At 38.4% G+C, this 25,260-nt stretch overlaps 1 protein-coding gene across 1 annotated transcript; it reads right to left on the reverse strand.

Moving 5' to 3' along the window:
- Nucleotides 1-278: 278 nt before the first annotated feature.
- On the reverse strand, nucleotides 279-4,852 carry LOC110777168 (protein CHUP1, chloroplastic). The gene is made up of 6 exons (XM_021981778.2): nucleotides 3,436-4,852; nucleotides 2,755-2,886; nucleotides 2,481-2,662; nucleotides 2,259-2,370; nucleotides 784-918; nucleotides 279-680 (listed from the first exon to the last, which is right to left on the reverse strand). The coding sequence occupies exons 1-6, from the start codon at nucleotides 4,648-4,650 to the stop codon at nucleotides 534-536; spliced, it is 1,923 nt and encodes a 640-aa protein (XP_021837470.1). The 5' UTR covers nucleotides 4,651-4,852; the 3' UTR covers nucleotides 279-533.
- Between the last annotated feature and the right edge of the window lie 20,408 nt (nucleotides 4,853-25,260).

Raw genomic sequence — 25,260 nt, forward strand, 5'->3', positions numbered from 1 at the left:
AAATGTATTCATGTGCATTTCTTCTATGTTACAAAAATAAAGGCTTTGCTGAAACGTGAAATTTTCGCTAACTTCGAATCTCTACGATATAGACTTGTAATTACTACTTTAACATCAAATTTTACCATCCATGGTTTTCTTTGGTGTTACTCAAAACTTTTTGGAACTTTTTGGGATCATGTTGGAAAGTTTTGCAGTTGAAACTCCAATTTCTTTACGCTTCTGTGGATATTTCAAACTGCAATCGCGTGTGAACTTGCACTGAATTTTTTACGAAATTATTCATTTATATTTCTCGAAGCAGTTTCGATGAGATATCAGAAGTGCACTACAAATAAAATTTAAACAAGGCAATGACAAATATATATATATATATATATATATATATATATATATATATATATATATATATATATAAGCACAACAAAAGGGCTACTTCTGATGTTCATGACATTTTTACTTTACAACAACAAAAGAATGATGCTCCATATGTTAGTTAAACTCTGAAGCTGAGTTTGCTGCAGAAGAATATTCTAGCATGGCATTGATCGGCATATAAGCCTCTGCTGCTGCTGATGCTGTGTCTGCTGCTGGTTCTGAAACTGTACATGGCATGATCTTGCCTTATCTCTCAGCTCCTCAAATGCTGTCATAGTTTCCACATCAAACCCTCCTGCAAACTGATCACACAACAACGGTAAAGAATTTCAGTAAAACATCATACTTCGTATGTTACAAGTAAAAATGAGTGATGAATTTAACAGTAAAGAGCAGTAAATTCACCTGGTGTACCCGGAAAGCAAACCTAACAGCTTGAACAATTAACTCTTCTTCCTCAGGGCCACCACCGACTACTTCAAGCTCTGCTGATACTCGTTTCATGTATTTCATTGCCAATTTCACAGATGCCAGCTTGATCTGTCAATTATTAACAGCTTCAACATGAATACAAGGATGAATGGTACACAAACAGCTTCAAATAAGCAATTATGTATGGTACAAATGTCTAGCTATATTTGGTTCAAATGTTGATGAACTTGATTACTTGAATGGGTACATGATACGTTTTCATAATACAGCAATTTTCCTATATAGAGCTGGCAACTTTTGTTAAGATATGAAGATGTCATGTTACTCGTACTTTGTTGCACCCAATGTTAGACAGCTATATATAATCAAAGATCACACTCAACTAAACTTTTCCATGGTTCCTTGTGTGAGATGGTTTAAATCATGCTGTTTGCATACAAATGAGACCGGCCAAAATAGAGCTGGAAACTTTTGACAAGATTGGTAATTTGATGCATGTTACTTGTACTTGGGTAATAGTACTCCTGTTAGACACGGATATGTGACCAAAGATCACACTCAACTAAAATTCCCATGTTTTTGCTCAAATATGAAGGGTCAGGTGACCAAAAATGTACCGAAGAGATGTAATCCAAATCATATACAAGTATCTATGATCCATCAATAAAATTGACATCTAGTATGTCATTATAAATTTAAAATATCAACCGAGATTATAACACAACACGACCCATTTACCAATATCATCAACATTAGTGGCGAATAAATAAAAGAAGTTGAACACATCTGAGTATCCGACAAACTCAGCATGGCATTAGAGTATTAGCAAAGACCCATCTCAGAAACATCAATGTTACCTACTACCAAAGTAATCTACGTCCTTATTAAACTCTACCCAAATATGGATCTAGGAACTTTCAAGATCCCTGGTCACAAGTGTAGGAAGGATCCTCAAGTGCGACTTTTTAGGAGTATGGGGATACATAAAAGGTCAACTTTCTCACCCAAGGAAGGAGGGAAAATCTGATACTCCTATTCTTTTAGTACTAATTTGCTAAGCTAAGAAAGATCCAAACAAACATATTACTACAATTTATATGGTATTTCCCATGTGCGCATGCATGCATTGGTGTATTTAATTGAAGAACATTTATATACGGAGTAATTTTATCTTCACTACTTTTTGTCATTTTGCTGCATTTTTTATGCAAATGTTTTTTTTGTTTATAGTATAGTTTAGTAGGCCATGTCCCAACAAAAGTATCATGCAGCATGAATCACAACGGTCATGTATATGTATATCCAACATCTTAACCCAAGTTAGGTGGGAAGAAATAATATAGCACTTTCATACTTCACTTCATAATGCAACAAAATCTCTAACATAGATAGAGATGGTGCAAGAAAATGAAGTGAAACGGAAAATGGTTGTAGGAAGATAATTTCACCTGACTGACAAATCCGGTGTCAAGCATCCAATCAACAGGGATGTGAAAGGACTTGAATCTGTTGGCTGCTGATTCTCTTAGTCGCGACAGATTATAAACCCCGTGTTCTAATCTGTTTCAATTAGCATATCATGAAATAGCATTAGCTAGTTGAAATCAAACTGTTATACAGAATTGCAACCAAGAAAAATGAACATGAGAAATGGATGTTGAATGTAGTACTTTTCAAGTAGAGTTTGCATTTTCTTGAGTGTGGTGGAACAAGCTTGACGAGCCACATCCCTAAAGGATGAAGCCTCAGATTCAAGCTTCTTGAGATCAGAGTACTCAAATGCGGCTTCCCTCAACGCATCAGCCTTCTGCTCCGGCCAATTGAAGTGTTTTAGAACCGCCCTCTCATCCACCTAAACACACATTTAGTATTAGTAAACATTTGTGAATCACAGAATAAGCATTTTGCAAAGATGTATATGTATGTTTTGAGTGGGTGACATACCAAGTAAGAGAGTTCATCATCAAGCCATTTCACAAAACAAACCACATCTTCAATGTCTGTAAATGCAGCTGCCTCAACCTCTTTTATCAAAAACCTGATGAATTCTCCTTGTGTTTCCACATCTGTTTTAATCTAGATTTCAATCCAAAACAACCCACAAAACAGAAGTTAACACCCAATGTCCAGAAAACAAATACTAGTACACTAGATTCTATATTCATGAAGTAGCCAAACTTTAACTAACTAAGCTAGTTGTTCTCTACGCCTTTACGGCCCAGTATTAAGTTAATTAATTGAACTGCATCTAATCTCCTCAACATCATTATTAACATCTGATTAATTCAAGTGAAGTTAATGAACATCTGTTTTGACATTCTGAAAGCTGACCAATAACCAGACATTTAAATTAAATGTTTATAATAAATACAAATTAAAGCAACAAAACAATAAAAGTTCTTTTTCAGTAAATCAAATCGAATCAAAGAAAGTAGCTGAATTTTAAACAAAATAAACCAAATTCCAAACTAAAAAGTTCATAACTAAAGACAATTACTACTGCACTATTGCCTCAAGTCTTGTCAATGTCAAATTTAAACCCAGAAAAAAGGACACTTCAGTGGCAAAACCGTAAATAACTCAAAAACTCCATAACGGGAAGAAAAGAAAAAAAAGGAGACTCACCGCAAGCAAGTACACAGACCGATTCTCAATTTCTCCAACGAGGTCACGAGCACTCGACGCCGTTACCTCTGCCGTACCGGCACCGGAATCTCGCCGGGAATCTCTCCTCATTAGCGAGTGGTAAAACTCCACAACTTCCGGCACTCTCTTGACCTTCGAAGCTATAACTTTCGCTCCCTTTGACGGAGCCGGCGGCGGCGGTGGTGGCGGTTGCGCCGCGGATTTCTTAACTGGAGGTGGAGGTGGTGGTGGTGGTGGAGGTACTACTTTCGCCGTCGATGATGGAGGCAACGGAGGCGGAGGAGGTGGTGGTGCTGTAATACTGTCCGTCGATTTACGGCCGTCCGAAAACGACGAAGATGAGGACACAGAATAAGAAGAATCGGAGTAAGAACGCTTCGGCGGGGGTTTCGGTACTCTAGGAATCCGAGATCGAACAAACGGAGACTCAGATGTTTCCGCAATCTCGTCCGCGGAACTACACCGCGAATGCCGCGCCGGTTCAATCTCTACCACGGCCGTGTACGACGGTGTCAACGGCGGATGCTGATGTAGAAATTGATGATCATTGTTTCCGACATTATGTTCATATACCTTACCAGCCATGGAGGAGGAAATAGTAACACCCGACTTCCGAAAACTTAAATTCTTAATCAAATTAGATTTTCCAGAAGCTTCGATTAACCCTTGAAATCTCTGCGACGACGATAACTGTTTAACATCCTCAATTTCCAACATTAACTCTGAAATCTTCGCATCTTTCTCTCTCCTCTCCCGATCAAACACCTCCTTCATGAGTTCCCGCTCGTGAACAAGTTTCTCATTTTCGGCATGTAGCTCAGCCAGTTTCATCATCAGTCGCTCCGTTTCCGACTTTCTCGAGGTGATCTCCGCCTCGAGAGAGGGTACAATGGCGGCGGTCTCACGCAGGAGTTGTTGCTCGATGAGTTGGGTTTTAAGGCGGGACTCACGGTCGCGGAGTTCCTCCACGAGTTTAACGAGTTCGGTAACATCAGGGGGTTTAGGCTGTACTTGAGCGGAAGAGCGAGGGAAGTACACCCCGAAAGAGCGGTTGAAGACGGTGGATTTCTGAGAGGAGGATTTTCCGGCGGAAGAGGTGTGAGAGGGTGACGGTGGTTTAGACGGAGGTGGTGGTTTTTCCGGTTTAGGAGACTTTTGTAGTCCCATGGCTGACTTCACTTTCCCTGCAACCATTAGAAATTCTTTCTTTCCTTTTTCAAATGGGTGTTTTCTTTTCCTGCCGTGAAAACAAACAAACACGGCCTTCTGAAAAATTGAAGTTTGGAGAGTTTGGAAAGGGAAGAAGGGTTTAACGATGAGAGAGAGAAAGAAGGGCACAGTAAACGAGGAACGGTCGTGTTTCTTTGGATACTAGTTTGAATTTTTGTGGGGGAAGGTGGAGAGGGAGAGAAAAAAGAGAAATAAAAAAATAAAGTTGAGTTAGTAAATTGCCAAAAAAAAAAAAATACTTCGTAGTCATTAATTATACTTTTAATTAAAGTGAGGGAAAGTTATAAAAAAAAAAAAATTTTAAAAAAAATTGTCATTATTGACAGTCCAAATTTAATTGTTTAACATGCTCAAATATATTGATTATTGATTATAAAATTGTAAATTTGGATATAATAAACATTAATCAAATATGCATGGATAAATAAAAAATTGAACATATGTGCCCAAAAAAAATGAGTATTAATATTGCATCATTTCCATTTTAAAAATAAAATTTGATAATAGCTAGTCGTTAATCAGATACTAAATATCAATATACTCTTACATGTTAACTCGTTGATTAATTTAATGGTTCAACAACATGAGCTAATTTGTATTTTTGTATTTTTCTTTATTTCTTTTTCTACTACAAAAAATCTAGTGTCATGCAATAAACATAAAATGGACGAAGTAGTAAAATCAAATTTGTTGTGGGATCTTTCGTGATGATGATGTGTCACGCTTTCCTCGAAGGTATCAAGTATGCGTTGGCACGATCTTCCTGCAACCTGCCAAACAAGAATATTCACGTAGGAATATTCCCTCCGATGTCTAAATAAATATTGGCTAGAGAGAGAAGAAACGTGTAGAGAGAAGACAGAGCAAAGATAGTTTAAGTAGGTGAGAATGAATTGAATGCCCCTTTTTACCTTGGGATCTGGACTATTTATAGGACTAAGATTTTTGAGAATTGATCCCAAACCCTAGATGTATGATTGGCTGACCTCAGAGATTGAGACATGTTTCAGAGGATGTTTTAGGGCTTAGTGTGCCTTTTTATTTTGGGCCTGCTATAGGTAGTCTTGGGCCTTTATAATATCTTCCTAGGGGGAGTTCATTAAGTACATGTCCAGCATACGAAGGCCACGTGTCGCTCTTTGGTAGGTTCGGGGGGGGGGGGGATCTCTAATTAGGCCACATCATTTGCCCCTCAATGAGGGTGGTCTATACCTTTAGGGCATTCTTCTTGATGTAGCTGTGTGCCACGTGTTGTTGCCTTCAGGGCCTCAGACTTCCTTTAAAATCTCAACAGAGATTTATTTTTCTTCATTTCTCTTTTGTCATTCGAAAATTTCTAGAGAGAGAAGGTGCAGTTTTCTTTGAAGATCTTCTTGCGAGAGTTTTGGGTGTTCTTGATCATTTGTTCTTCATCTTTTGCTCTTGAGGATTCAACGGATTTGGCTGATATTTCACCAATTTGATTACTTACAGGTATGCTTTCTGGCTAGTTTCTTTGTTTTTCATTGTTTCTTTGAAAGTTTCGGAGTTTCTATTTCTTGGGGAGGCATTTTTCTATTGTCGTGTTCCTCTTGTATTTGGACGACGTCATCGCTCCTTTTCTTCTCTTTTTAAAGTCGGACGTCATGTTCCTTATGCAGGGCGGCATGGCACGTATTAAGCAAACAACTAATGTGGGTGCATGGGTAGCACACCGAGAGAGGGACAACCGGGTTCCTTTTTCGAGCCCGTCCCACGTGACTAGGAGAGGAGCTAGTTTCTCATATCATTCTGGGGAGGGGGGTGCCAGGACGGCCCGTTCTCCATGGAGGCGAAAGAGTGTGGCTTGCCGTCCTCCGGTCCTACGGGAGGAATTTGAGGATGATTCTTCTAGCTCTTCGGACGAAGAGTTTGCCAGACATCCTCCTGCCATGGTGCACGGGAAAGAGGGCGTAAACTTATTTCCTTCAGATATTTTCCCAAGTAGGAAATGGCTTAGATATCAGAAAGAGAAATGACGTGACTTTGTAGCGTTTCCTGTTCTTGCCCCGTGGTTTTAGTTTCACGTGTCCAGGCTCTCATAGTATTGTAGACTGTCTTTCCTCGGGTGAGGTTGCTGTCTACACGGCCGCTTTTCGATTAGGCCTTAGGTTTCCTTTGCACCCATTTGTTCTAGACGTTTTGGATAGGTATGACATATGACTGGCCCAGCTGACTCTCATTCTTGGGCAAACATTTTTGGTTATATTGCCAAGTGTGTGTTTAGTGACGTCGTCCCCTTCTTTTCGTCTTTTGTTAGACTTGTAGATATTGCACCCTCCTCTCGCTCTCCTCAGGGGTGGTTTACCCTCTATAGTCGAAGGGGTTATAAAACGGTGGTAGGTAAGTCGTCCAGTTGGGTGTGGTGGAGGACTAAGTGGTCCATTATCCGAATGGAGGACCTTACTCTCTCAAGGCGTCTTAGTCGCTGGAACTATAGACCACGCTTCATTTCTGAGACAGATGCCCTTCCTCGCCTTCTTTCAAAGGAATGGAGGCTTGTAAAGCCCTTATTTCAGGCAGAGATGTATAAACTGTCTTCCAAGAGTCATGCTTGGGTACCCAACAGTTGGCTCCCCCATGTGGGACTGTTTACTAATAGGGTTTTCCTCGCGGCCGTTTGCACGTGTCTATATTTACGTAGAGGTAGTTTCCCTTTTCATATGAATGGTGTAAGTAATTTCCCTCTTTTCTTCGCTGACTTCCTTGGTTTGTGCAGAATCTGCTATGGAGCGTTTGTCCCCAGAAGACAAGGGGTTGGTGAAGCTACCTGTGTGGTTGTCCCAGGTTTACACGGACGACGTCCTCAATGCTGTGGAGGCTAAAGGAAGGAGTCCTCCAAAAAGTCTGACAAGGCGGCTTCTGGTGATCTCCCCAGGGTATATCCAATTTGTTTGAGTACATTCTAGAGTCCTTTAGGTTATGCTGATTTGTGTTCTTCAGTCTTTAGGCACCTACTGTGTCTGTTACAGGGAAGTGTCCAGCTCCCTCTTCGGCTGCTTCCAAGGCAAAGCGCCCCTTTTTTAAGGAAAGAAGCGCAGATACTGTGGTGACGCTTGGACCGGATCCGTCGGCTACTCCCGTTGTGGGTGTGAGAGCCTCTTCCCCACAATTGGAGGATCTTTCTACGGCCGATGTAGCCAAGGAGTCCTCTCCCAAGATGACAAGAGATGAAATGGTCTGGCGGCCAAGGAGGCCTTTACTGAGGCGGCAACAAGTGTTGGTCATGCTGCAGATCCATCACCCTGGGAGGAGGCGAGCAGGGAGTCGGGTGACCCCTCTCCTGCTGAGGATAAAGCAATGCCCCAACGTATTCCGCCAGTGAATGCGGGTAAGTTTCGTAGTGATTGGGACGTCTTGCCCGCTTAGTGGTTTATTGCTAATTTTGTGTTATATGTCGATACATTTGGTGTTGATTTCAAACGGATGAGGAGGGCTGAGGTGACACGGATTCCTCCTTCTGGCGGTTTCAGTTCTGAGGAAAAAGATAAAATCCTTTCCTCCGTCTACGAAGCTATCCCCAGGGATTATGTGAGATCCCTTCCAGGGATCGAGGAGGGGTTCTTTGGGGCGATGCAGTCCCTTGTGTTGGATGTGAGTTGTTTTTAGAACTACTAACTCTTCCAACTATCCTTTCCACTCTATTCTTGACTCTTAGAGTAACTAGTTTTTGATTTTGCACAGCTTTTTATCAAATTCGCCGAGGCTCGGCAGTACCGCATCAACATGTACCAGGAGATGCTGAACCACAAGGACCAAATTGAGAATAATGATAAGTACGCCCCAGATAAGGCGAAACTTATTAATGAGGAAATGGACGTGGTCATCAGGTCGGAGACTTCTGCTCTTAAGCAGGCCGAAACAGATGCCCAAAATTACGAGGCGAAGCTAAAGGAGCATGAGGAGAAGCTGACTGCTCTCAAGGCTGGATATGCTTCCGTCTCGGAACGGGTTACAAACTTCTCCACAAAAGTGGAAGCTCTGGAGAAGAAGCTCAAGGCCACTCAGGGTGAAGTGGAGGCTATCCGGGGAGAGGCCGCCTGTTCCTTCAAGCTCGGGGAGGAAGCCGTTCTGGAGGGTGCTCGACAAGCGTGGGACCAGGAGATGGAAGGAAAGGACTTTTCCTGGTTCATGCGTCGAATTTCATACCAGATGGTCGTCCTGGCTGCTCAGCGCCTGGGGCTCGACCCTCCTGAGTTTGTCAGTGATGGGAAAGAAGAAGACGTGGAGGAAGAAGAGCTGAATTCCCCAGCCGGGTAGGACGTCCAAGATGGCAGTTCGACCGCTCCTCGTCCTTAAGGTTTTTCTTGACTGTTGGTTTTCGCATCGTCGTAGGCGATTTTATTAACATTGGTGCCTTTTGGGCACTTTTTATTTGGGTTTTCGCGCTGTGTGCGCATGTATGAATTTTTGTGCCTTCTGTGCACTTTTGACGTTATGTCTTATGATTTCATCCCTTTTCAGTCATATGCTGGTTTTTTTGGAACGAATTTTGTTGCCCATATGTGGACGGTAACCCCAGTGTTTTAGGTGATCAGTCTAATTGGGGCGCTAATCTAGGCCACTCCTCAGGCCGTCAACCGATTAGTCTTTACTGACGCCTCCAATGAAAAGGCGTCAATAATGATTGACTATCTTATTGAGTCAATTATTTGCGTTTTTACGTCTTTTTATAGGTAAATGTTTCTATCTGTCGCGTAGCTTGTTGTGCCATAGAGATAGTGAGAATTCGGAGTTGATACCAGAGAAGATATAACTACTATAAACTTAGCTCATACTCCCTCCGTCCCTTAGTACTTGCCCGCTTTCCTTTTCGGGTCGTCCCTTAATACTTGCACCGCTTCCATAAATAGAAAATTTACCAATATTATATTATTTCTCACACTTACCTATTAACCCACCTACACCCCTATTCCCTACAAAAAAATCATTTAAAAATTCACATCCCCACTCACCACTCCCCACCCTTTACACATTTCCCACTAAGTATATTAAAAAAAAACTTCATTATCAACTAACACCCATTAAATTAATAAGTCAATCCAAGTTTCTTAAACTCCGCACTGGTCAAACCGGTGCGAGTATTAAGGGACGGAAGGAGTATATAGCAAAATATGACCGTTTTGGTCTCGTACAAGGATTGGCCGTTTTGTAGGCTCATAATACAGGCCGTTTTGTTGACTCTTACATGCTTTTTGGCCGTTTTGTAGGCTCTTACATAATACCTGACTAGTCTATTGAGTAAACTATGACCTAGCCACCTTTTTCTACTTTAACTGGAATAATTTCTTTAGCTGCTAGTGGCTCCTCTTCATACTTTCTTTTGCCTCTTGTTCCGGCCGGCTCCTTTTTCCATGCTGACGGGTTGAGGCCGGGTTGTAAGGTAGCAGTCTCGTGCTTGTTGTTGATCTCCATGAATAGTTCCTATTGCTCCGTCGTCACATACGTACTTTAGGAGTATCAGATGAGTAACGACCACCGCTTTTATCTTGTTCAGAGTGGGACGTCCCAAAATGACGTTGTACGCTGTTAAGTCTTTGACAATTAGGAAATTCACAACCATCTTCCTTCCGTCATTACGTCCTCTTATCCGTACTGGTACGGTTATGACGCCTACAGGATGTATGATGCTTCCTCCAAAGCCGATGATGGGGTAGTGAATGCTTTCAATGGCTTTAGGATCATGAGCTAGACGACTTAGGTACTCCATACTCATTATGTCGAACGAACTCCCTGTATCTATCAATATTCGTTTTACTCTCATGTTCGAGATCTTGATTTCGACAACTAGCAGATCGTCATGTGGGGTGGCTACGCGTCCTCCATCAGATTCACATTTTTATATCCGGGGAAATGGATCCATCGGTAACTTTCCTGACAGCATCACTTGTCCTAATCGACGGGCATAGTCTTTTTTTCCCCTCATGATGGGTCCTCCAGCGGCAGGGCCTCCCAATATGACAGCTACGAACCCCCCCTTCACTGTGATTTCCCTCTCCGGCTGAGACGGGTGATTTGTTCTTCTTGTAATGGATTTTTCATGTGCTGTGAGTGCTTCTTTGAAGGTAGTTTTTTAAGTGCCCTTTGGTAGCTAGTCCATCCAGGGCCCTTTTCAGACTTCTACAATCTGTGGTATCATGACTTATATCTTCATGGAACTGGCAGTACGGTTTGGTATCTCGATTCGCAGTAGGAGATTTCATTGGGAAGGGTCGCTCAAGGTCGAACCTGATCCCCACGTCCACTAGAATGGTAAGGAGGTTTGTATTGTACTCAAACTATTCCTTCTCTTGCGGCCATCCTCTCTTTTGTCCAGGAGAGGTAGAGTCATGTTCTTTAGACAGGGCACAGGTGTCGTTGACACGCGTGACTTTTCGATCAGTCCTTTCCTTCTTCCCGGATGAGTCCGTCGCTTCTCCAGTTTTTCCATCTTTGAACACACTGCATATCTCTGTGGCATGTATGAATGCCTCGGCCTCGTCCAGAACTTCTGCCATTGTTTGCAAACTCTTTTTAACTAAGTCAAACTCGAATGATCCCTTCTTTAGGCCCCTGGAGAAGTTATCGAAGCAGACGCCATCAGGTAGGTCTGAAATCTGTCCAGCTTCCAGATTGAATCGTTTAACATAATTTCGCAAAGACTCTTCTTTTCCATGCTGAATGCGGCCTAGGTGCATGCTCGTTTTCCTTTCTTCCTTGTATGCCATAAATCTAGTGGAAAACAAGGTCTGTAGCTCGTTGAAGGAGGCAATTGATGCCGCATGCAGCCTCTTAAACCATTTGGATGCTACACCTTTGAGGATAGGGCTGTCCAAGAAATCCGGAAAACCGAAACCGAATCCGAAAACCGAAAAAACCGAACCGAAAAAGCGGGTAACCAAACCGAAATAATAGGGTTAGGGTCAGTCTTTTTGAATTTTTAAAAAAACCGAACCGAACATGCGGGTGACCGACCCGAAAAGCGGGTAACCGAACCGCCCGAAATTACATTTTTTTTAACTTTTACCCATTCTTCCAGTAATACTTTTTAACAATATTTAATTTTTCTATGTTCTCGGAAATTTCCCTCTCAATTTTTCACTTCCCTCATTTTTCCAATAATACTGTTGTTTTTGCTGTTTTGCTAATGTTGTGATTGATGTTGGATTTTGCTCGATCTATTACTGTTGGATGGTGTATTATTGTTGTTTGCTAGTGGTGTATGATTTTGTTCTTCAATTTTTTTTAGTCAGACTATTTTAGTTGATATTTAGATTTTTGTACTTACTTTATTTGCAATTTTTATAGAAAATATTTCATATTAATTGAACTATTACCCGACCGAACCGACCGAAAAAACCCGAAACCCGAAAAAGCGGGTACTGGTAGTTATGGATACGGTTTAGGGTCGACATTCTTGTAACCCGAAACTAACGGTTACCCGAAATAAATCCATAACGGGTAACCGAACCCGATTTTGCACACCCCTATTTGAGGGTGGCCGGAAAGTACTTGCACCATGTGGCTTCATTGGTTTCTTGGACATACATATGGTGACGGTATGCAACTAGGTGCATATCCGGATCTGAAGTGCCGTCATAGGCCTCAATGGTAAGAGTTTTGACTTTGGGCTCCTTGGGAGCGTTCATTATAGCCTCGCAGAAAGGGGTACTCATATGTCTTAACGTCAGATTATTCAATCCTTGTTGGATGTGATAAGTGGGTTCACGACGGCTGGAAGCCATACGGTGACGCGCACTCACTCTAGGGGGAGTCATATGAGTTTGTCCTCGAGTGGAGGGATAGAAAGGATGGTCTTCCATAACAAGGGTAGATCTAGTGTCAGATAATTCAGACTCGGCTTCATAGTGCTCTTGCCGCCTTGTTGATGGGCGCAAGGCGGCCAATGGATTCACTCGGGAGACTGGCCAGGCTATTTGTTCTCGCCGAGATGGAGGGGCTCGATTGCCACGCTCCGTGTCCGGGCGCTATGCCAAAGGACTGGCTCCACGGCTAGCTATTGGACGAGAATTTTCCCCTGCTCTCCAGACATTAGATATGAGCGACATTCTGCTTATCCGATTGACACCCAGGCTGAGAGACCTTTGTGGGGCTGTCCTTTCGGTATTATAAATTAGCATGCTCCTCCGTATTTCGTCCTGCAACGTGGTGTTCATCTGCTGTTGGAAGGTTTGATTCATCTGTTGCTGGAATCCCCCTAGGATTTGTGCAGTGATCCAACCGAGACTGGCAGATCCAAATTTTCATCCAACACGGCATCCCTTATGCTGGGAGTAAGATGGCACCTGGATGAGGTGCCTCGACGCCCGACTCTTCTTCAACAATCACCTCGGCTTCTTGGACTCGGCGAGGTGTGTTCCTAGCATTGGCAATTCGATTTGCTTCCTCTATATGGTGTTGGCTCCTTTCACGGGGACGCCTTTCTCCCGAGTTGCCGTTAGGCTCCTCACCGTCAGATTGCAGTTCCACCATGATACTATACCTCCCCACAGACGGCGCCAAATGTTGTGGGATCTTTCGTGCTGATGATGTATCACGCTTTCCTCGGAGGTATCAAGTATGCGCTGGCACGATCTTCCTGCAACTTGCAAAACAAGAATATTCCCGTAGAAATATTCCCTCCGATGCCTAAGTATTGGCTAGAGAGAGAAGTAACTTGTAGAGAGAAGGCAGAGCAAAGATAGTTTAAGGTATGTGAGAATGAATTGAATGCCCCTTTTTACCTTGGGATCTAAACTATTTATATGACTAGGGTTTTTGGGAATTGGTCATAAACCCTAGCTGTATGATTGGCTGACCTCAGAGATTGAGACATGCGTCATTCAGAGGATGTTTTAGGGCTTAGTGTGCCTTTTTATTTTGGGCCTGCTATAGGTAGTCTTGGGACTTTATTATATCTTCCTAGGAGGAGTTCATTAAGTGCATGTCCAACATACGAAAGTCACATGTCGCTATTTGGTAGGTTTGGGGAGGAATCCCTAATTAGACCACATCAAAATTCATTTTCAATCATTAATTTAGTCTCAATAACACCATAGAATAGTTATTCTTTCAGATGGTTTGTCCAAAAATTTATGTCATATTAGGGACTACGGAGTAATAGTTATATACCTCACCAACTTTGTTTTTTGTTTAGGTACATACTACTCCGTAATAGTACTTGGTTAAGTGAATAAGTACACGTTAAATTGTCTTTTTTAAGAATTTGTGTGCATGGTCTATGTCATGGCCGTATAGGATGATAATTGATACAGATTTATATTAGAAAGAGTTTAAAAAAAACGCTTTTATGAAATTATCACTATAAGAAATTGTAGCATTAATGACGGGAAATCCCTTCGTTAAAGACTTAAAGGCCAATAATCGTTGATTAATGATGGGATTTTCTGTCGCAAACTCGTCATAAAAGGGAGTCGTCATTAATGTAAATCCCGTCGTTAACCCGTTGTAAAAGACATTTGCGACGGTTGTTCCCGTCTTTGTTTGGTTGTTAGTCCCGTCGCAACTTTTTTACGACGGAATTTTTGACCTGTCGTAATTAGGTTGTCATTAAAGATAGAAATTTTTGTAGTGTATAAATAATTTATGTAAAAAGTTGTTATGGAGTACTTAGTTATGAGATGTTACTAGTCACTTCAGTGCTTCGTTTTAGTTAAGTCTCAATATGGTTTTCAAGAACCAAATGAATCAATGAAATATTTGTTAATATCCATTATCCAAAATCAATTACGCATATGAAAATATACGGCAAACGCACCCAAGCCATGCGTACTCATTAGGATATAAAACAAAACAAAAAAAAACATACCAAATAACTTATCCGGTACCAATTACAAAAAATCAATATTAACCAAAATTTGAAATAACTTATTATGAAATCAATTGTCAATTTGTCACATGATAAAACAATCAATGATTTTTCAATTCACATAAGTTATTTTTGTCATACTTTAAAAACGAAAAAAAGCAACTACATCATCCGTCACTTTTTATTCTTTGAGCAACTCCAATGGTTTAAAAAAGGAACTTGCTCACAAAAAATAAAAGTATGTGAGCATGTAGCTAACCATTGGTACATCAATGACATAAGCGACTATTGAACTCTTGTAGCTATTTTGAGCAGTTACGCTCACGAAAAAAATAGAAAAGGTAAAATAAATAAAATTCTATATTAAATAAAATATTATAAGAAACTACAAAGTATTGTTAACCAAGAAACTTTGTAGCTTAAAAACATTGTAGCTAAAAATTTGATGTGACAAATTTAGCTACATCACCTTGTAGCTAACCATTAAAGTTTCTCTAAGTATACTGTTTTGGGTTTCCCTTTTTAATTTTTACTTTTGAAATATTTTTTTACAGTGTAACACGTACAAGCTTCTTATATTGTTCCCTTCTCTTCTCTCTCTTCCTCCTTCAAAACTCTATTTTTCTAGGGGCAACTACCAACAATTTGGTTGATGGTAAGCCTATCTTTTCTTGTTTTTTTTTTCTAGCTTTTGATTTTATATAAGGAATAAAAACTCCATTTTGTCCCTGTTGGATAGCTTCTTTACCATTTATTGGATTATATCTACCCATTTATCAGGTTTTACCTCTCTCCTTGTGAGAATTTGGACTATGTTTTTAATTTCATAGGAAATGTTGATTTATTGATGAAAATTTGTACAATGTTACAACAGATGTCAGTTCTAAGTCTACAATCCATTGAGTCGGATGTAATTCAATCTCAAAACTTCAACAAATCAAAAGACCCCTTCGGTGAACATTGTATCAAACAATGATGTAAAAGGAGGGTATTCATCTTTGTCAGATCTCATCCACAACTATCGTGGTTTTGCCGGATTAAAATTCCGTTTGATCCAAATTGTTTTCTAATTTGTTAGTTTTGATTTCTATTGTAGATGTCTTATGACTATTTTATTAATGAATTAATTATACCTTAAAAAAAATGTAACAAGTATAAATGATTCTAACATGCTGTCAAAAACTATACAAAGTGATTAGTTTAATTAATCAAATGCATTTGATCATTAAATCTCTCACACTTTCTCATTGAACATTAATCTTTTCAAAAGGTCTTGCACGCACCCGGTGTACAATAAAATGGGTAACTTTTACCTAGTTTTTGCAGCTTTAACATGTTTTGATTTACTCTTTATATTATAAAAAAATTATGGATTTACATTTTAAAGGACTATATGGTTACCTATCTTTATACATTATTAGTGATTTTGAAGAGATAACTTTTATTAAGGAGAGAAAATTTAATTACCACAACAAATACAAGTAAATAGCTTTTAAATATATTGGGTTTCATCTATTTTTCCATTTTCAGGTGGTAAAAATTAAAATTTAATTTTTTGTAGGTGATTAAATATAAGTTTTAGTTTTTTAGACGGTAAAAACAAATTTTCCTAAAAGTATTAATAAACTAGCGTAATTTCATTGTCTAATGCTCTGTTTTGTTAGACTTATTTTGACTTATTTCAGACAAAATAAGTTCAGATAAGTTCAGTTAATTTCATATACATTCAGATAATATAAGTTTAGCAAAAATAAGTTTTTTTTCCAGACATTTTCACAGACAAATACGTTTATTTCAGACAAAATAAGTTCAGATTAAATAAGTTCAGATAAGTTAGGTTAAGTTCAGATAAGTTCAGATAATATAAATTTAGTCAAAATAAGTCAAATAAAACGGAGCTTTAGTTCAGATAATATAAGTCCAGTCAAAATAAGTTCAATAGAACGGAGCCTAAATAAATAAATAAAAAAAATTCACAAATTCTTTTCTAAAAGTGGAGTAAAAATTATACATCAGAGTAAAAGTTGACTCAAAATGTTTTAAAGTTACATTCATATATGTAAAAGTTCTCTATTTTTTGGTGATAAATTTTTCATTTGAATAAAAAATATTTCTTCAAAATCGCTCACAATGTATAAATTAATCATTAACCCTTTAAAATATTTATCTATTACCTTTTTTATTTTTATAACATAAAAATTATAAAAAGGTAGATTAAAGTTATAAAAAACTGCATATATATTATCTTAACATACAATAAATTTATCATACACATTATGCACGTAAGACCTTTTGAAACAACTTTATCCCACAATATTGAGAAGAAGAAAAGACCACGCACGCATATTAGAAACTAGATTTAATCCCGTGCACGCACAAATTTTGATCTTCTTTTTTATAAAATATTTAACTGAATATCTCCTAAACTACTGCATAGTTATAACATTTTTAACATAATCGTTTAAATTTATTCATCTAATATGCATATTTAAAATGCTTAATATGGTAATTTGACCAAAATATTGAGTGATATATTTTCCATTATTAATATAGGGATTTGACTAAAATATTACCAATTTAGAATAATTATTATTACGCCGTATCTATTATTGCCATAACTTATAAACTAAATTTTGTTTCCATACATAAATAGTTTATAAAAAAGGTAGAGAATACATATAAAATTAAACAGATACACTTTTCTTGGGAAAATCTAATATACATATATAAAGGAGGCATATTTGCTGAACTATGAGAGCGCCACCTATGATTACTAATGGTTTCGACCAATGAAAAATAAGATTTCTAATTTATTTTTGAATTAAAAAAATCGAGTGCCACGTAGATAATTAATTAGGTGCCACGTAGATATTTTAATTAATTGATTACTAATATATACAACTCCATCCAAAATCAAACACTCTAATAATTTAAAAAATAAATCTAAAATAAAATTCAATCCAAAATCAAACACTAATCTAAAATAAAATTCAATCCAAAATAAAACACTAATCAAATAATTCAAAATAACCGGAAAGACAATCACCCTAGAGGTCGAAAGCAGCGACACCATTGACAATGTCTAGGCCAAGATCCAAGACAATGAAGGTACGGAGTAGTTGTTTTCGTCTTAATATATTATCACAATTATTTGTATTTATTTATTCCTTAAAACGTTTTGAAATGTTAATTATCACAAGAAGAAGATGATACACAACTTAGAGAGTTGAGAATCAGTTGAATATGAGTATAGGCAACACGAATATTAATACATTTATGCTGTTTTGCTGTTTTAGTAGTTTATTTATTATCTCAACTTTCATTAAAACGTTCATTTGTTAGTTTAACGTTAATTATCAAAATTATTTGTATTTTATTTATTCATTCAAACATTAATTATTACAATTATTTGTATTTTCCATGTATTGAGTTCTTTGTAATCCGTTTACTAATCTGAGTCCAACAAACAAAAAGATAAAATATTGTAAAATAAACAGAAAGATAAATTTTGTATAAAAGATAAAAATTTGCAAATAAACAAAAGATAATTAAAATTATCAGATTTTCAGTTGATGATCTATATATAAACCAACGAAGATTAATCATTAGTTGTCACATTTTAATCATACCTCCCACAACTATATGTTTATTTCGCTTTTGTTTGGTTTCTCCTTCTATATTTTTGTTTTTCTTTTTAATATTTCATGTTTTGGTGAATGGATTTGTTTTATTCAAAGTAAGTTGAGTTAATATTACGTTTATTTGTTCATAGTTAATGATTATTGTTCAAAGTGTAGGATATTGTGTTGGTTGATTGGGATTCGTGGCTAGAGACTCAAAGCGGGAGGTGATATTTGCTAAGAGCAAGATTAGAGGTAGTATGAGCAATAGTCTGAGCAATAGTCTTATTGAGTATTAACTTAAGACCTCCCATTTAAGTGGAAAAGTATGACAAAAGTCTGAGCAAGAGTCTTGGAATTCCAAGACTCTACCTAAGACGTTTAAGCATTACATTCAATCTTAATTATTATTATTTATTCTTTTTTATTTTATATTTTCATAAGTTTAAGGAGTCTTGAATGAGTGCGAGGGGTGAAGTGGAAAAATTAAGTAAGTCTGAAAGGGTCTCAACAAGAATCTGATTAATTAAAAATAAATAAAAATTAATAAAAAGATGACGTGGAAGTCTTAGCTTATACTAGCGCTAATCTTGCTCTAAGCATCCAGAAGAATGTGTAGTCGGCCTGCTGCAACCAATTAATTATGCTTTCTTTCTTAACAAGTTCAAAGTACAGTACTAAGTATTTTATCCATTCCTTATTAATTAATTATGTACATGATAGATCTCCATATATAGATTTACTACATAGTATTTATTATGTGTAAATCTTTCAATTATTAAACACATTTTAGTGTTGTTTAACATCAAGGCTTAACTTATGATAGTTTTCTAAATACAAACCTTATGATCGAATAATATTGAGTTTCAAAACAGCCATTAAAAAAAATTACAATGCAATAGTAAAACACACACAAAAATGAAAAAATAAATTACGTAGGAATGTCCAGTCACAAAATCATTAAAGTAAATCAAATCATTAAATTATATTAAAGTAAAAATAAAAAGATAATTTCAAGAAGAATTCAATTAGGACTAAATTGCAAAGTAGTATGCTTTATATATAGTTAGGCCATGCATATAAATCAAATTAGTTAGGATCCGCCAAACGTAACGACATAATATATACGGAGTATACAACTTAATGTGGATCAGTTTCTTCAACATTTGGTTTTATGAATTATATGACATTGAGTGTTAAAGTTAAAGTTATATGGATATCCTATTTAGTAATTCAGATTTATTTTAATAAAAACCCGTGTATTGCACGGGCTTCAAAACTAGTAGTTTTTAACGGGAAGAAATCATATCAGGAATTGACACGTGTCATTCATGGTGTCTCTTTTAGTAATAGAAGTAATAGATAGATGGGTTGGAGGTAGCTCCACGCTCTCCTAGTCACGCTCTTTGTTGTACTTGCAATAATAATTACAATGGGTTATTGACCAGTCAGGCGGTCACTGTGTTGTCAACGGTTAGTTTGGTCACCATTTATCCATGACTTCACCATTTGTGATCTTGATAATTATTTGCCCACATCCAAAATTTTACACAATATCTAGTTAAATAGTTTATGGGTCCCTTTCCTAACTTTAAAGAAGTACTCCTAATAACTTAAAGTGAATAATTAAACATAATCTTAACGTTTACGTTTTAATGACATTTATCAACCCTTTTCTTTTTTAGTTTATTTTTAAAATAAAAATCTTATCCCTCAGTTTCTTTTTGTTCTTTACATTTTCATTTGGAAATTTTAGTAATATTAATCCAACCTTTGGTCGGTTTTCTTTTATTAATCCCACCTACGACATATTTTTTAATAATCCCACCTTTACTACCCAACGACTTTTATTAGGCTTAAGTGACCGGTAATCGGTGAAAAAGTCATCGAGATGGTGATGAATTGATGATGATGACTGAATATATCGAGAGAGAGTACTGCCACGTAGGGACATATTACCGCCTACAATAGGTTTATGACGTGTTGGGCCCAATAAAAGTCGCTGGGTAGTAAAGGTGGGATTATTAAAAAATATGTGGTAGGTGGGCTTAATAAAAGAAAATCGGCCAAAGGTTGGATTAATATTAGGATTAATTGACCAGAATAATCCCAACTTTAGGTGGTTTGCTTTTAATAATCCCAACTATAAGTTTTTTTTTAATAATCCGAACTTTTACACCTATTGACTTTTAACGGGCCTAGCAGGTAAGTTACTTACTGTAGCGGGTAATGTATGGCGTGGCGCTGACATGGCAATAGAGAGTTAGTTTTTTTTTTCTTTAAATGCATTTATTCCCCCTTATTTATTTTCCTTAATAAATCTCCTTATAACCCTTGTTTCTCATTTTGTCATTTTCTTTGATTCTCCACCCAAAATTTTAAATGTTTTCATACCTCATATTTTAATGTGACATTTAATAGCTGAACGAAGTAAACCTCATATGTTAGATCCAACGGGTCATTTTCGGGTTCAAGGGGGTGTATTCCTTTGGGTGTTTTTTTTAAAGGATACAAAGTTCAATTTATTTAAATGGGTTACTACCAGTAACTTACTAGTAGTAACAAGGTTGATGACCTTTGATTTCAGTTATTTGAAAGGGATACAACCATAGCAGAAATGGTGGTTACGAAATGAAGCACGATGAAGATGATGTAGTATGATTTAAGTTTATTTACCTGCCAAATTAAACAAATAACACAAAGTAAAAACAAAAATGCCAAAATGAACCTCCTTTTACAATCAAAAAATTGTCAAATTACAATCTAAGGTTAAACATACGAGCATGGAAGGTGTTTGATTTTTGTTTTTATTTTATTTTACAGCAGATGAAAAACAAAAAGGGTTTAACTTTAGGTGAATGGATATTGAATGAATGACGTGTACCAAATTTGTTAGAGAGAAACTAAAAGCCCAAGTCCAAGTTTGCAAGTGTTTACCATTTTAACAGGTTACCGGTTTTTGGGATTGTTAAAAGTCATTAGGGGTAAAAGTTTGGATTATTAAAAAAAAACCATAGTTGGGATTAATAAAAGTGAAAGGTTCAAAGTTGGGATTTTTCCAGTCAATTATTCCTTAATATTACCAAATTTTCAAAATATTATTTACATTTCCTTTTATATTTATCACATAAATGCTTTAATATTCTATCAAAATTTGTGTCCAATGATTATTTTAACTAATTAAATTAATTTGGTCATTTAATCTCTCACACTTTTCTATTGGAACATTAAATTTTTCACATTTTTTCAATATCAGATTTTTGATAAAAGTAAAAATATTATAATAAACGTAATTTTCCTTATTTAAATAAAAAATAAAGAAATCTCAATACACATTAGACGTTAATAAACCTGCAAAAGACCAAACATAAAGAAAAAAAGAAACGGAGAGGGTAATTGACTATCACCAAGACACCAAGTTAGTTAATGGTTTCCTAAAATAAAGTTGATCATCTATTATTCGATCCATGGACCCGCTTTCTCCTAGTCCTAGTCCAAAAAACCTACATAAATTTGCAGTTCACATTAATTTTTGTGCTAAAGTCTAATCCGAGTTAAAATTTGATCACCTAAGCCTCTGTTCTATTTACCTTATTTTCACTTGTTTCAGGTCTAATAAAATAAAATAAGATAAAATAAGATAAGTTCAGGGTCAATAAGATAAGATAAGATAAGATAAGTTCAGGGTCAATAAGATAAGATAAGTTCAGGGTCAATAAGATAATATAAGATAAGGTAAATATTACATAAGGTAATACTATAAGTTTCAATAAGATAAGATAAGATAAGATAAAGGTTAATAAGATAAGATAAGATAATATAATATAAGATAAGGGTCAATAAGTTCAGATAAGATAAAATAAGATAAGTTCAGGGCCAATAAGATAAGATAAGATAAAATAAGATGAGTTCAGGGCTAATAAGATAAGATAAAATGAAATAAGTCAAATTCAGATGAATAGAACACTACCTAAGAAATTAAAGTATGTGTGTCATGTGTCTTCAACTTAGTTGTGGAGTGTTTATTTGTTGTGCTTTTTTACACCAAACAAATACAGAATATCCATAATTAAGTTAGACTATGAATATTTAATCTTACCCTTTTTTTTTCACTACTTGGGATTCAAAAATTATGGCCTTTTTCTCTTGGATGATGTTCGATAACAAAAATACCAGGTACGAGTACTTGTTAAACATTTTTGGATCAAAACATACAATACGTTGAGCAAGGGCTTCAAATACAAGTTTCTAAAACCATTGACAATAGGAACAGTAGTCCACTCAGGTTACAAACTAAAAGTTCTTGACAGCACAAAAGCGCAAGTACAAAAGGTGCTAATCAAACTGTACGGGTAGCCCTACCGGCATACCGGTAGGACAACCCATAACAGCTGTATCATAGACATATACTCACAAGAAGCACCGAAGGTGCAGTCGGTATCCAGGGTTTACAATCCCAGCCGGCATTGCTCTGACATCATCTACCTATCTCAGCCGAAAGAGAGGATCCGGAACCAACGGGTAATAACCCGGGTCCTCCGTACAAGTAACCCGTCTATATATACGGACCCCCATCAATGCAAAGGTACGCAATTCCAGCCCAATCATTCTTACAAGCATTTATTACAGAGCTATCAGCATAATCCGACTTAAGCATCGGAGGGGTAATTCTCGGATCACCCCCGAGGCTAGTTAACGGTTTCACTGTGCAAGATCCAATCAGCAATCTCAGTCGGAAGTCAGTCATCTCTTTCCTGTTTCAAGTCCGCTACCAGAACAATTGGCGCTAGAAGGAGGGGACCCCCACTTGTAAACAGAACCCACAGCCAGACAAAAAAAAAAAAAAAAAAAATCCCGGACCATCACAAATCACCCTTGAGAATGGAGAGTACGCAGTCGGATTCGTACAAGAGAAGCAAAAAGCAGGCCTCGAAAACAACCCCACAAGTACACAGACGACAAAAACAACAACCCCATTGAAACCCACGCTGCTCTCAGCATAGCCAATAATAACACCCGTCAATGACCAAACCACCCCCCAGCTAGGGAGCCAGTCGGTAGTCAGCAAAACTACGACTGCAGCAACACCCTTACATGTCCTTGGATACTCAGTCGAGGACGACGACTCAGACGGAGAGCCCGAAAGCCCAGCCCAGGATGATACACAAATGCCGTCTGAACTCGCCGGTCAATTCTCGGAGGAACAGTTGGCTACGACAAGAGCGGTGATGGCCGCGTTGTCGGCCCTGAAGCCAGCGAGAAAAGCAAATACAGAACCCGCACCCAGGACAGTCACACACCAGGCTACGGAAACACCAGTCGGCGAAAAACGGAAGAGACTGCTGGTAAGAAACCTATTCGGAGTACATATCCTAGTGCAACACGAACAACACCCCAATACAAACCAGGCGATTGCTCTGCGCAGTCGGCCAGAACCCATGGTCATCGAAGAGACAAGAGAAGCACCCCAGAGATACGCGCCGCGCCGTTACACCATCCAACCTGCAAACTCCCCCCTGTGCGCGGACATTCTGGAGGAACCAATGGAGAAATTGAAGTTCCCACTCTGCAAGTATGACGGATCCACGGATCCGGAGGTCCATTGCAACACATTTGAGCAACATATGATGCTGTATACAGATTCCGACGCCATGTGGTGCAAGGTATTTCCCTCAACGCTGCTGGGAGTGGCATCCGGCTGGTATAAGGGACTACCAAAGGGGTCGGTATATAATTACCGACAGTTAGAAGCAGAGTTCATGCTACGGTTCATCAGTCGGCAGCAGAAAAAGAAAACGTCGGGAGAACTGATGGCAGTCACCCAAAGAAGCGGAGAGTCCTTAAGAGATTACCTCACCAGATTCAACAACGAGTCTACCAGCATACCAAACTTGCAACAAGAGATAGCTGTGGTGGCCCTGATGAGAGGAATGAACCACTGCGAGTTCAAAAAATACTTGGGAAGGAAATCCTTCACCGATCTGGGAAGCGCATTGGTGAAGGCCCATGAATACATCAAAAGCGACGAGCTGATGACAATCCCAAATCACTTTCAGTCGGCACAGACTAGAAATGTCGCACCAAGGCCTGTTCAGCCGGCGCAGCAAAGTCAGAACAGGGGGTTCAGAAAGGATGAACAGAGGAGGGACCCAAGAGGGAGAGATTACCAGACACAGTCAACCAACATATACCCCACATTCCATGAATACACCCCGTTGAACGCCCCAAGAGCCGCAATTTACAATGTCAACAAGAACGAAAACTGGAAGAGGCCCCCACCAATGAGCGACAAACCCAGACCACAGGCGAAGTACTGTGCATTCCATGATGACTGTGGACACTACACGAAACACTGCAGAGACTTGAAGGATAACATCGAGGATATGATCAGGAGAGGCTACCTGACACAATATAAAGCCCGGCAGAACAACATCAACAACCAACAGAATAGCAGCCGGCAAGGTAATAACACAAACAACAGGTTACCATCCACCCAAGCACCACTCCGAATAGAGAAGAAAGCACCAGAAACCAGTCGGAGTGGAGAGGCTAGAAACAATGGCCAGAAAGGGCCGACAGTATGGGTCATATCCGGAGGACCGTGCCATGGAGGAACAATCAGTGGAGCCGGCAGAAGTCTGGGCGAACACCGCCACTTGATAAACTACCATAGCACCAGAAAATGGCCGTCACCCCAAGTCATGCCAAACATCTCGTTCACCCCAGCCGACTGCCGCGGAATTATATACCCTCACGACGACCCACTGGTTTTGGGCCTCGAAATAGCAAACTTCCCAGTAAAACGAATACTGGTGGATGGAGGGAGCTCAGCGAACATTATCTTTTGGGAAGCCTTCGTTCAGCTGAAAATAGACGAGAAAGAGCTCACACGAGTCAACTATCCTGTGATAGGATTTTCCGGAGCCACGGTCTTCCCGGAAGGTAGCATCAGGCTACCGGTGCAGATTGGAGAGGGAAGGAACGCAAGGGACCTAATGGTAGACTTCTTGGTAATCAAAGTGCCGGCTGCATACAACGTCATAGTGGGCCGACCATTCATCCACGATGCACAGGCAGTGGTATCAACATACCATCTAACCATGATATACATGTCTAACTTTGAGAAGG

Source organism: Spinacia oleracea, chromosome 5 (assembly GCF_020520425.1).
Source record: "Spinacia oleracea cultivar Varoflay chromosome 5, BTI_SOV_V1, whole genome shotgun sequence".
Lineage (NCBI taxonomy): Eukaryota > Viridiplantae > Streptophyta > Magnoliopsida > Caryophyllales > Amaranthaceae > Spinacia > Spinacia oleracea.